General features: G+C 43.9%; 1 protein-coding gene across 3 annotated transcripts in view; it reads left to right on the top strand.

The window, feature by feature from the left end:
* LOC119445214 (glutathione hydrolase 1 proenzyme) overlaps nt 1–13029 on the top strand; it is a 30742-nt gene that overhangs the window by 3704 nt on the left and 14009 nt on the right. For 2 of the 3 annotated variants that reach the window (XM_049665080.1, XM_049665082.1), the window contains exons 3-7: nt 1477–1669; nt 4564–4727; nt 7441–7609; nt 10876–10941; nt 12819–12888. In XM_049665080.1, coding sequence (XP_049521037.1) covers nt 1477–1669; nt 4564–4727; nt 7441–7609; nt 10876–10941; nt 12819–12888 — 662 coding nt within the window. The remainder of the gene's footprint in view (nt 1–1476; nt 1670–4563; nt 4728–7440; nt 7610–10875; nt 10942–12818; nt 12889–13029) is intronic. The other variant, XM_049665081.1, reaches the window with a different exon arrangement.

Here is a 13029-nt window from a genome sequence, read left to right on the forward strand (position 1 = left end):
GGTTGGTTATGATACTAGCCAGAATCTTAAAATTGGTGCAGCGCATGTTCGCAACGGTACAGCCCACCACACCACACCGCAGCACGACATACTGTGTATTAGTCCATATGGACGCTGCCGAGCTAGAAGAAAACCGGCTAGAGGCGGCACGACAGGCAGCGAAAGACGCCAGGGAGACCGCGCACTGCCCAGCTAGAACAGTGACAAAAGCGCCTGAAGGAGGCGCCACGCAACATGGTGCCATCTCTCGAGGCGACGCAATACCCGCGCCGCGGAACTCGCGGACTGCTGGCGTTCAAAAGAGCACAGGCGACCTTGTCTCTGCACCAAAAGATGACATTCAAGTGTGTGGTGCCCTGCATCTGCCTTTTGAACGTCGCTATTGGAAATAACAAATAAAACTTCAGCGTACTAGAAGTTACAGCTTGAGTGGTTCCTATACAATCATTAGGAAGAACTCTGAAGCCATATTTTTGTAACTTCTTTGGGCAGTAACTAGCGTATGTAATGCGGTCCTGTACGAACGGTTGGGGGCCAGAGGCCGCATTTTCATAACTTTTGACTGGTTGCCCGAATAATCTCGTTTTGTTCTCGCAATGATGCCCGGGTGTTCTCGTTTGAGTGCCCGGATAACAGCTGTGGATTTCGGCTCAAGGTCACTGAAGGTCGCCGACAGTGAGAGCTAAAATTTAAAAAAAATTGCATCACCATTCTTTCATTCCTGTGTCTCTTATCTAACTTACTGCATAAGCCCTAATAGTGTACTTAGCCACCTTGCTGGCTTGCTCGCTTCTCAAATGATGGCGCTATGTTTATTCTAAAAAAAATTCCTTTGCGATGCCTGAGACCTCGTCATCGCTATAGCGTGGCCTGTTGCGACTTCCGAAATACGTGTACAGACACCGCAACCCTCGGAGTATGTGCAGCCAAGACTCTGGTGCGGCGTAAAACCAACACCACCTAGAACCATTTTGCTGTAAAACACCCGTACCGAACTCAATGTGCAATAGCTCAGTTGCTTAGAGCGTCCGGCACATTGCCAAATGTTTCATCTCCAGTGGTGAACGACGTTTCGTATTTCTTTGCCATGGGGTGAGGCTCAAGCAGATGATAAGCAAGTCGTCGATGACGCCGCGATGATGACGGCAAAACGGACGAGACGAACGGACAGACAGAGAGAAAAGCAAACAGAGTTTCAAACTTATTATAGCTGATGTCGCGCTAAAGCTTGAAAGTACGAGTCCTTCCACGAAAACGTTCTCTCTGCCGTTTTTACCCCTGCATTCCTATACTGCCCGCATGTCAAACTTGGAATAAGAACTCGCGCTGGCACTACTGGCTGGCTTCAAAGAGTGCCTTTTTTCTATCGAAGGATTTTTATTGCAATAGCAATTATAGGGAGGCGCGAGGCGCATTCACTGCAAAACCATTCGCCCAACACCGATCACAGCACCAATTTGGATGAACTTGCTGCAGGTTACAAGGCGCCCATCATTCCCGGTGCAGTGGCGGGCTACAAGCTACTTCACGAGCGATTCGGCAAACTGCCTTGGGCCGACCTGTTCACCGATGCGGTCGCCTTGGCTGACAAGGGCTTTATCGTCGGGCCCCGCTTAGCTGCAGCCCTGAAGAGGAACAAAAAGGCTCTGACCCTCGACGACAATGGGCGGTACGTACACTCTGTGACAAAAGTGGAAGCTTGGCTGGCGTCAAAACACGTGCACGAATACGACGGACGCGCCGAACGACGTGGGCGAGACGGAGAAAGGACGGTGTCCCACTCGAAACTGTGAGCTCTATTACACGAACGCTGGACGCGGTGCTTGTTTAAAGGGGCTGTGCAACATTTCTTAAATGTGGTAATGAAACGTTCGTGATCGGTAGACGATGCTGCCGTGAACATGCGTATCAAATGGGAAAGGGGACTGAAACTTAGTCAGGCATTCGTACCTTTTCGTCAGCCTCTTAGACAGACCTTCTTTGTATTTTCTGTCAAATAAAATAAACCATTCATTCATTCATTCAAATATTAATCTGCTGCATGCAGCACTGATACGACAAACTCACGTAAGAGATCACACGCTTTTGACCGCGGTTTTCAGGGCCGCTCTAGTTTATTAGCTTCTATTTAATATCGTGCTTGTGGTCGCGGTTTGAGTAAATGCATATTACGGAAAAAATTCTCCGAATATTTAATAATGCAGACCCGCTGCATCATCATAAGCGATGAATTCCTCTCGCTGAAATGCGATACTGTGCTTGATGTCTGTTATTGCCGCCCGAATTAAGTGACGGCGCTGTTTTTAGAACACTATGCAACCCTCTTTCGTTTCCTCTGTGAATGATAATCACTATAGTACGACTTTTTTCGGTAGGGATATAAATATCAATATCTTATGTAACGACTCCTCTAAAGTTAACCTTGATGCTATATTGAAAACTCACAGCCTCTTGAGTATTACGATACATATAGCACAACATTCATCGTCCCTAATTGACGCTTTTGTCACGAACATATCGTCTCACCAGATTAAAGCAGGTGTGCTTGTTTCTTGCTTCAATAATCGTCTTCCCATATTGTCGCGTGACAAAGGAAATGAAACTAGAAACTATATTCTGCTTATGTAATACAACGACATAATCTTCAATACACTTTTTGCTCTTTGACGAAATTGCGGCAACGTCTTGGGAAAGCATATATACAGGTTGATCATGCTTAAGTAGTTTAAGTTTTACGGAATCTTTAAAAATCGCCTGTGGCAAATAGGATATTTCTTGTTGTTGAGCTGGATTATTCGATGAATCGGACATTACTATCACGAGAAATCGAAACACATATTCAACTAATTAGCAAAATTGGCTAATTTGCGTGTTAATTATTTACTTTACGGCACATATTGCAATTTACAGATTGTAGCTGTGAGTTTTCAAGACGCATCCACTTGAATTGAGGATTACACCAGTTTCGGGATATTATTTTACAAAGTGTGAGACAAAATTCATGGGCGTTCCAGTTACCTTTATCCTTCAATGCATAAATTAGCGTCTTGTTAAGAGTAAGTGCACCAACGGTGCATTTTTATGGTGAGTTTGAGGGCGCATATCTCCAAAGTGGTGTCATTCTGGAAATTCATTCCGAATGAATACGCCTTACAGTCTCACCAGCTACAATTCGTAAATTGCAATATGTACCGTACAATCATTAGTTAGAAAGTTAATTAGTGAATTTTGTTAATTATTTCAATATGTGTTTATGTTATTTATGCAAGTAATATCCGCCTCTCTGAACAATGCAGCTCAAGGACTAGAATTATGATATCTGCAATAGGCGATTTTTAAAAATTCTATACAACTTCAAAATGAACAACCCGTCAATTCAGCAGACAGCGAACAGCAGAGAGCATCATGAATTAACACATATACTAAAATTAACATACGTGGCCTGTTTATCGCTTGTGCGTGTGAAGCAAGATAGGAAAACTTGTTGACCACGAGTTAGCCTTGATCTAGCAGCGAAAACGCGCTAGAAACATACTTTTCAACCATTTCATTGGGATTGAAGGTTCGCTTACATTGAGTACAAAATAAAACGCAATCGTTTGAATAAAGAAATAAGAGTCCCAAGATGCCATGATAATATACTCGCATATACTTCGGATTCCAAAGAGACCGTTTCGAGAAGGTTAAACTCGCAAGCGTTCACAAGAGAACACATAATGGATCCGAGTTATCAGGCAAGGTTGATAGACGCATTTAATGAGTATTCTGAAAACGTTGAAATTCAATTAGTGCACAATTATTACTGCTCAAAATACAAAGACGAAGGGAAGGCACGAAACGACAGGACTAGCTATCATCCCTGTTGAAACGTTCCGTATGCATTCCGATAGTTTCGTATTATTCTTAGTTATTTTACGGAATTTATACAAAATTCATATAGTTTGGCTTTGAGAGCCCGAAATCTGCCTCAAGATCACAGATCAGAAATTTTAAAAAATTATGAAGGTGTTCAATATTGTACGTTGTTATACTAAGAAGCCTGTGTGCTTTAGAGATGCTTAATAGCCAAGATTATATGTACAAGCTTTATGTCGTTATTTATTGTTTGAATACGGAGAACGGAGTTGTGCTTGCTGGCACTACTTGGCGAGCACCCGCTCTTGGGTCACCGTCGTCTGATCGCGAAGTAGGTTTTGAAGCTGGCAACCCCACGGTGGCCAGCATACAATGGCGCTGCTGCGAGTCGGGTATCTGTATCGCAAAGTTCAAGGAAACCATTTTCAATTCATTTTCAAGGAAACCAAACAACTTTCAACCGTACCGTTTGATACGGAGGATCAAGTACCAAAGAGAACACATAGTAGACATTTCGTTGAGACTTATTGGCCTTGAAATATCGCCGAAGTTGTCCTCTAAGCAGACTTTATTTTTCCTAGTCCTGTCTCTACGTTTGTACTATGGGAGAGAAGTTTAGGCCGACGAAGGGTGACGCTTATGTAGTGATAAGGGTGACAATTGCGATATCATAAAGCGATAACGTGTCCCTTCGTACGTTTTATGCAGGACTGCATTCATCGACCGCGGGACCGGAGAAATTGTGGCTGGGGGAACTCCGCTTACGCTTCCGCGCGTTGGAGTGGTTCTGCGACGAATAGCAAAAGACCCATATACGTTATACTCTGGACACCTCGGACAAGAGCTGGCTGCCGAATTTCAGAGAAATCCGGGTACGCAAGCAACTGTTCCCTGTCCGTTCATACATCGGAATTGAAGTTCGAATAGGGAAATACTTTGCGGGGCTTTGGCTATAGCTTCGCTGTATTCGAAGCGAGCAGTGGAACGAACATGGGTAAACTTTTGTTCTACAGCGTAACCTGAGAGCGAAATGCAAGGGTAATGAATCAAGTATGTCTGTTTCGAAAACTTTCAGAACATTCGAAAAAATATTCCAAATTGTTACGAGGATCCATACAAGATGCCTTGCAAATGCCTCGTATAACAACATTGTTTTCATACGGCCAAGGATGCCTGTTACGTGTATGTTGAGCCGCTCAACATGCACATATACGTCAATCAGAGTCGGTACTTGAAACACTCTCAAGGCAACACACTTTCGAGGTATTGCAAACCACTTGTCGTAAAAAAATAGGATGCATGTGAAGGTTGACATAAAGGTTTGTATACTCAAGAACGACAATTTCACAACTGTTTGGCTCTTTGCGCCTGAACTGTGACTGCCTTTTGCCACTTCTTGTTTTCAAATTCTTAAACCGAAACTTCTTTGTGCTAAGCTGTTTCATCTCTGGGTAGGCCGAAACCGTCTTTTAAAGCCTTACGTCGAACGTCTTACCCGCCGTGGTTGCTCAGTGGCTATGGTGTTGGGCTGCTGAGCACGAGGTCGCGGGATCGAATCCCGGCCACGGCGGCCGCATTTCGATGGGGGCGAAATGCGAAAACACCCGTGTACTTAGATTTAGGTGCACGTTAAAGAACCCCAGGTGGTCCAAATTTCCGGAGTCCCCCGCTACGGCGTGCCTCATAATCAGGTCATGGTTTTGGCACGTAAAACCCCATAATTAATTGAACGTCTTGAAGTTCATAGTTTTTTAGTCCGTGCACGCCAAAAACAGGTTGCGAGTTTCTTTATTATAATCACATACAATCGGTCTGTCTGTCATTACACCCGATATATATATATATATATATATATATATATATAGAGAGAGAGAGAGAGAGAGAGAGCGTTTAACATCAGCTTGCTTGCTACGAAAAATTCTGGCATTTGACACTCATTCAATCATCGCTGAAATCATGATCAGTTTGGTTTTTAAAAATACTCTTGTTTTAGTTGAGGCAGTACTTGTCTCGCGATCTACGTTTAATTGTAGCAGTTCGTTTTGTGTCCACGGCTGTTCATCGCATAATTTTTAGCACATAAGAGGCTACATAATTGAGTGAGTGGGTATTTTAAAACTGGTAGGATAAATTTGGTTCTTTCGGTGGCAACACTGCCAAGTTTGACATGCATTTTCTTTTTTTATGTTCTCCAAGCAGCCGGCAGTAGTGGAGATCAGTCAGACAATTCGTCGCGAAACAAGAGAGCTTGGAATGGCAGATTAGCTTCAAGAACGCGAATACAGGAAACCGCACAGTATCTTTCAAAACAATCTTTGTACAATCGTCATCAATATGAAAGGGAGCATCGAATTTTTTTCAAAACTACGATAACTCGTTATGCATGGATTCAAACCTAGGAACTTGATACATAACAATAATTTTTCCTGGTGAACTTTTAGTATCATTGAACACTTTTATGGAGGACATGTGTGTTTAGCCCCTACGGGCGTATGAAAAAAATTTGGTGTTAGCTTTCATATTGATGACGACTGTACATTCCCAATGCCCATAAACCACGTCCTAGTGTAGCCGTGCATGTGATCACTTAGCGATATATCTTGTATTTTTAGCGTTAGATTGCATGGAGGAAAAGCGAATATTGATGACCACTTAATAGGCAAATGCAGTAAAATTTTGGTACGGGTAAAATGACCAGTTTGAGGTTGTGTAGATGGCAATCCGCCTCCGTACAAAATTTCGCTTTTTAAATGGGTGCGCATTCAGCACAAAAGCTTGCAAATATATATATATATATATATATATATATATATATATATATATATATATATATATATATATATATATATATTTACTGCATTTGCCTATTAAGTGGTCATCAATATTCGCTTTTCCTCCATGCAATCTATATATATATATGTTATACCGAAACGTCAGAAAACGTTGTCAATACCACTCGCCGGAAGTGAAGCAGAATCCGTAACGTTGAGAAGCCGGAACGCCTGAGCATGACCACTGAGATTAGATGGCGCTCGCGGTGGATACAGTTCTCGGAGGGAATGTTCTGGAATGTATACGTCATATCCGCCAACTACGAGGTGCCTGCAGAAGCCCTGCAGTTTTGTAGCTTTTGTTTCGATAGAGCATGCACCCACCGCGGAGCACGACATCGCGGGATCAAATCCCGGCCGCGGCGGCCGCATATTTCGATGGAGGCGAAATGCAAAAACGCCTGTGTGCTTGCGTTGTAGTGCACGTTAAAGAACCCCAGGTGCTCAAAATTAATCCGGAGCCGTCCAATACGGCGTGCCTCATATGAGAACTGGTTTTGGCACGTAAAACCCCAGAAAGAAGAAAGATAGAGCATGATCATTTAGCCGATGTGAAATTTTGTTCCAGTTGCAGACGTAGAGCATGGCACATTTTCTTTTGAAACTAGGCTGTACTACGCAGCGTACCAAGTTTTCTCGCCCGAGTAGCCCAGCAGATGAACTTTTATCGACGGATGCGCGTGATTATATCTTTTCGCAATCTTGTCCCATTTTTTTTTTCTCTTTTTTTCTTTTTTTTCTATTCTTTTTGCAGATAAGGCATACAGGGCCGGCTACATAACGTGGGATGACCTCCAGCGTTACAGGCCCCGCTTAATGGACGCGCTGAGTGCCGAGATAGGAGATGGCAAAGTCGTCCACACGGTTCCTTTCCCAGGCAGCGGAGCCATCGTGGGAGCCATACTGGAGAGATTTAAAATCCCGTGAGCCTCCCGCATTCCGCGCTTTCTTTCGTCTTGCTTCGTCAGTCACGTGTTTGTGCGCGCGTCAGCGCGTACACGCTTATCTATACTCGCGGACAACTTTCTGTGGCAATGATGGGGAAGCTACGGAGGCAAAGCGCGCACAGGTGAGAGCGCTTCTGAAAAGAGTCCCGCGTTTTAATCCACGTTGCTTTAGACTGGGCAAGAGAAAACACAAAGAACTTATTCGCTACAGTTAAATATGACATAGCACACCAGTGAGTATAAAAATTTACTTATTTTGCGGCGTTTCCCTTCCGCGTCTGAGCAAACGCGAAACCGTCCCACGTGGCAGCTGCCTCGATTCAGCGTCTGTTGCGAGCAACCAAAAGCACTGTCAAACGCTGCCGGACTACTTGGCGTGGTAACAAATGTGCAGCATCCACGCGCCCGTAGCTTTCCCGTCATTGTCACAGAAAGTTGTCCGCGAGTATAGTCTGCTGGTGTCACACGTTCGAGAATGTACTACAACGCTGCTGGCGACGCGCGCTCATTGTTATTGGACTTGTCTTTCCGACACGTCACGCGCATCTTGCGCAGAGAGATAACTTTGTTAACAGTGATCAGCCATTAAAAAAAAAAAAAACGAACACCGGCATAAAGTAAAAGGACGACAGATGACTATATGCCGTGGCGGTCAATTAGCTGACGTCATAAAGTTTCCTACAAACTCTGGTGCTGCCATCGTTCAGCCACCATGGGAATGATGGTTAGTACATGGATTTGTCTAATCTCCGTGCAATCTATAACTTTTTTTTTTCAAATGCATAAGGCAATGAGACGCTGTGAACACGCCTAATCGCTGCTAATCGCAGTGGTTCCACTTATACCTGCACAACGTCTGACGTCAAAGACGTCAGGTATATAAAGATGAAGTGTTCGTTTTAAAATGAAGTAGTTGCGAGTGCAGCGAGTTTCGTGTATTCTTGTGTCTCTCCACTTTGTCCTGGTCAGTGCGCTGCTTCACCAATACGGTATGAAGATTAATCACCAACTCGCCCAACTTTCACCATTACCGAGTTTCATAGCTTCCTAGAAAAATTCTAGTGGAAACTCTGGCAGCTATAGTGTCTACGGGAGTTGCAAGCAGGCTGGTTCAGCCATCATGGGAATAATGTGGCAGTGCATGATGTATTTGCCTAAACATCGTATATGCTTCTGGCTTCAAACAGAAATGGATTATTTTTACCAAAATGTTGCATTATAAACGCAGCAATTCGGAACGACTGTGCATGTGTGCAGAAACTTACTGCCTTTCTTTGCTTAGCAAATGATCATTTTGCTTGGAAATTCAGAAAGAGAAAGCATAAACATAACACCACAAAATTTCTAGAGCTAAGTTTTAGCACGAAAATGAGAAAATACATGTGTTTATATATAGTACACATCATTCTCATGGTAGCTGAAATAACGCAGCGCTGCAGTTCACCCGAGTAATTTTTGTACAAAATTCGGGCAAGTTTATCGCATGTAGCTTTCGCACGCGCTAAGAAAAAGCGTTGACGAACATCGCGGCATCGCTGGCTTCCGCTTCAGTGTTAGCTGTCGTGACGTCTGTTCCTGGGCGCTAAAACGCAAAGTTCTTGCTTTTAACGCGCTCCCTCGTGCAAAAGTATAAAACGGATAAGGTATTCCGCCATAGAGCCGGTATCCTTCTCGGCCTATGAGTGCACCTTTAAATTGAGGATGGCGGTTCCAACTTGGCATAGCGAATTTTACATACGGCGCACTCGTCAAATTCGGTTTGTGCGTCTTAAACGAACCATCAGCGAGACTGTGGTCTGTATTGTTTTGGTGCACGGGTGTACGTAATGCCCCGTGCACCATTTTAAATTTGTCTCACTGTTTAACATCTCAGATCTGGCGCTGATCTGGTGATGCCAAATTACATTTGGCCTCAGCTGGGTTCCGGCATGGTCTTCTTCAATCTGCACCGAAGTATGAAAGTCGCAATTAAGCCACTACACCGGGGATTAGATCCCACGCATTTCTTAGGACCACATGCTCAGCGGCACATAGTATAACGCCGTCGCTCATGAACCTCCGGGATGAGCCAGTATGCCAGCTAGTATATTATTGTACGGTAAATACGCTATATGTTATAACGATTGCAAATGTGAAAAGCTGGGCTACTTCGCTCTGGTTATAACAATAACGACTGAAGCGAATGCTCTCAACCGCTATTCTCTTGTTTTTGCCTTTTCTGCTAGAAGCACGCTTGAAAAAGAAATGCTAAAAGCTTTTTCTATAATCAATCAGATGTTCTTGTTATTTGAGGCACATGTATCAAAAGTGGAAGCAGTAGAAAAGACCTTGTAAGGATCACATTACGCGTATGTACTTGCTATACATGTATTCTGGCGAAATAAATGTGCATGTATTTGCGCCTCTCACGTGTGACGAAAGCTTGAACGAGTAGCCGTACTCGCTGCACTCATCTCGGGCGCCATCTGCGCATAAAAAATGTTGGAATCAAACGCTGTGCTTAAATTCACGATAAACGTTCGCGAGGCGATACTTGGTTGTCAAAGTTACGGTGCTCATTCAAAAGTCAGCGCTCTTGATAACCATTTAAGGTAAGGACAAAAATTAGGACGCAGTATATCTCACATTAAACTTTATTTGCCTCGCCCCCCCCCCCCCCCCCCCCTCTCTACCTCCCCAGATACACACACTTCGTGGGTGATGTATTGAGGAGTAACAATTAGACCACTGGGTATGTACCCGAATAGACTGCTTGGTCCACTTGGAATGTGCAATTGGCAAGTGACCCTGGGTATGCGGCCATTATTGGCAATTGTACCAGAGGGGATGTGTGCCACAAGCATGCGTCTATGCAACCGTGCAAAGTGGGGTTATTCAAACTCACATCGGCAATTACGAACATTTACACATCTGACAACGAGTAACGTATAGAAGATGTGTGCATTTATTGTGCATTTCTATCGCTTTGAAATGGACGCTGCACCTGCTTCTAAACATTTGCGGCGTGATCGCGTTAAGTTTGCATAAACACTGCACTGTATCTGCGTCATTGGCGTTATATTTGTGTAAATCGACATTGTTTGCTTTTGCAAGCGTTTTCCTTATTGGTGTCACGTTCGCATTACGCGAACATTTGCGCAAACATGAAAGAAAACTTCGCTTAACACCGATTCGTACAAAGCTGGGATCCGCCGAATTTTTAGATAAAAGCTCGACTTGACACCTTCTCTGGTTCACTGCAGGCGAGCGGTGCTGCAAGGAAAAGGTTTGGCCCCGGTTCCGGTGATGAGTGATCCGTCCCTCCATTTGTAAGTTTCGATGTACTTGCCTTATTTTACCGGCAGATATCTCGAGTTTACAAGTTTGAGTGGGCACTTGCGAAGTACCTAATCGCCCACAGAAACAAAGCAAAATACTTCATATTGCTCCTGGGTTTCACACTTACAGCTTGTTATATTGCGGCACCAGCATGTCTGACACACATTTTGGTGTCCTATACAGCCACTCGCTCCCATAAGAATTCTTCCCGAAATTGTTACGGGAGGGAGGGTTGAGTGAAGATGTCAACTGCATTTCCGCGAATAAGTAAGCCTAGATTATCAAACTACGCAAACTATAGATTGTCAAACTCCGCAAACAACGAAACAAGAAATGAATGTTGGTTCGCGAACGGGAGGGGAACAATTAAGGACCCATATCGTAATTTCAGCTGGTCATCTAGCAGTCTTCGCGTTATTCCGCCGATCGCTGACCAAAGTGGCGAGCACTGAAACGCCGGGAAGTAGGTGAAGTCCACATCGCAGACTCGAGGTGATGGTTTGCACATAGTAGCAGCAATATATGAGACGGCGGCATCGAAACGAGAAGAAGAAAAAAAAACTGTTTGTAATCTTGCTCTAGGCAGCAAAACAGGCCAGAAGGTCGGCACTATATTTACCATATTCAGTTTCATACGTAGTAGGCAAGGCTATGCGAAAGCTTACGATACCTCTCTGAGTACTTGCATTAGCGATCAAAAAAGTGTGTCACATACGAAGGAAAGCTATGCGTATGCGTCATGCATACTGCAGAAAATAAATGTAACAGAATGAAATTACAATTACTTAAATAAAAAACGTAATGGATTACAGTGACCAATTACTTCCTAGCAAAAGTAATTTAGCAATTACTGTAAGGTGGTTCATTACTTTTTCGTTACTTTCTTTCATACCCTCTTTTACATTGCGCACACACATGCAATAAAACGCGTGCAATAAATAGAACTAGCTGACCTGGCTCTTTCAGTGTGTCTTCGGCAGTCCTTCACACTGCGTTTATCTTAATTGTTTTTCAAAATTTTCGTCGCAAGTGTGAACCTTTTTGCCACCACACAAGCGGAGTAACACATTTCTGGGACCAGCGGCCACAGTGCACAGTTTGCATTGGCGACCAATAGGCTATTTTTTTTTTTTAGTTTTTCGTGACGCTTCCGCTTGTATTTCAAACGTAAAATTTTGCACGGAGGCTCTTCTTTATCACACACTGTCGGAAGCCATGCTTTCTACGCGGCCCAAAATTTTGTTGCAATTGGCCCTTAACGTCTGATACAGTCCTTCATCAAGATTGATCTGACAGACACATCGTGGCCAATTTTTATGCCACTTTGGTCACAAGGCCTGTAGGCTCAATCTCGATAAAGGTCAGTCTTCGGCCGGACGATCATAATATATGTTTTGTTTTGTAAAATTTGACAGTTCAGTGTTTCGAGATTGCACATTGGGCTATAACGGACGTCGAAGTACGCGGCTCCATATTTACATTGCGCAGTAACACACTGCTGTGAAGTTTTCTGTTCAACCTGCTGCGTGAAAAACCCGCCGCCGTGGCTCAGTGACTACGCTGTTCTGCAGAACACGAGGTCGCGGGTTCGATTACCGGTGATGGCGGCCATATTTCGATGAGCGCGAAGTGCTGGTGTGCTTGTGTGTTTAGACTTAGGTACACGTTAAAAGACTCGAGTGGTCAAAATCGATTCGGAGTCCTTCACTGCAGTGGCTTTCATATTCTATGTGTCTCTTCGAGCCATCAAACCCCGTGAATCATTCAATCGGCTTGGCCTGTATACTTTGTATCTTAAAGAACGTATGAAGAGTGTCAGAAACTTGCTTTAAACATGCTTCGTACTTTTGCCGCCCCACATTGACAGGCTGGTGGAAAACATCAAGTTCGCCTTGGCCTTTAGAGAAAACCTCGGAGACAATGACATCGCCATAAGTGTAAGTCGGAAGAAATAAAAGCGTTCTCCTGACGATTGAATATCGCGTAGCGCTACTTGTTGTTAGGCTGGTAGGTTCGTAATTCTTACTGTGTAAAAGGCACAAGACAATGTGACAGCAGTGTTCTTTTCTATCCGGTCC

The sequence above is a fragment of the Dermacentor silvarum genome, chromosome 3 (assembly GCF_013339745.2).
Source record: "Dermacentor silvarum isolate Dsil-2018 chromosome 3, BIME_Dsil_1.4, whole genome shotgun sequence".
Lineage (NCBI taxonomy): Eukaryota > Metazoa > Arthropoda > Arachnida > Ixodida > Ixodidae > Dermacentor > Dermacentor silvarum.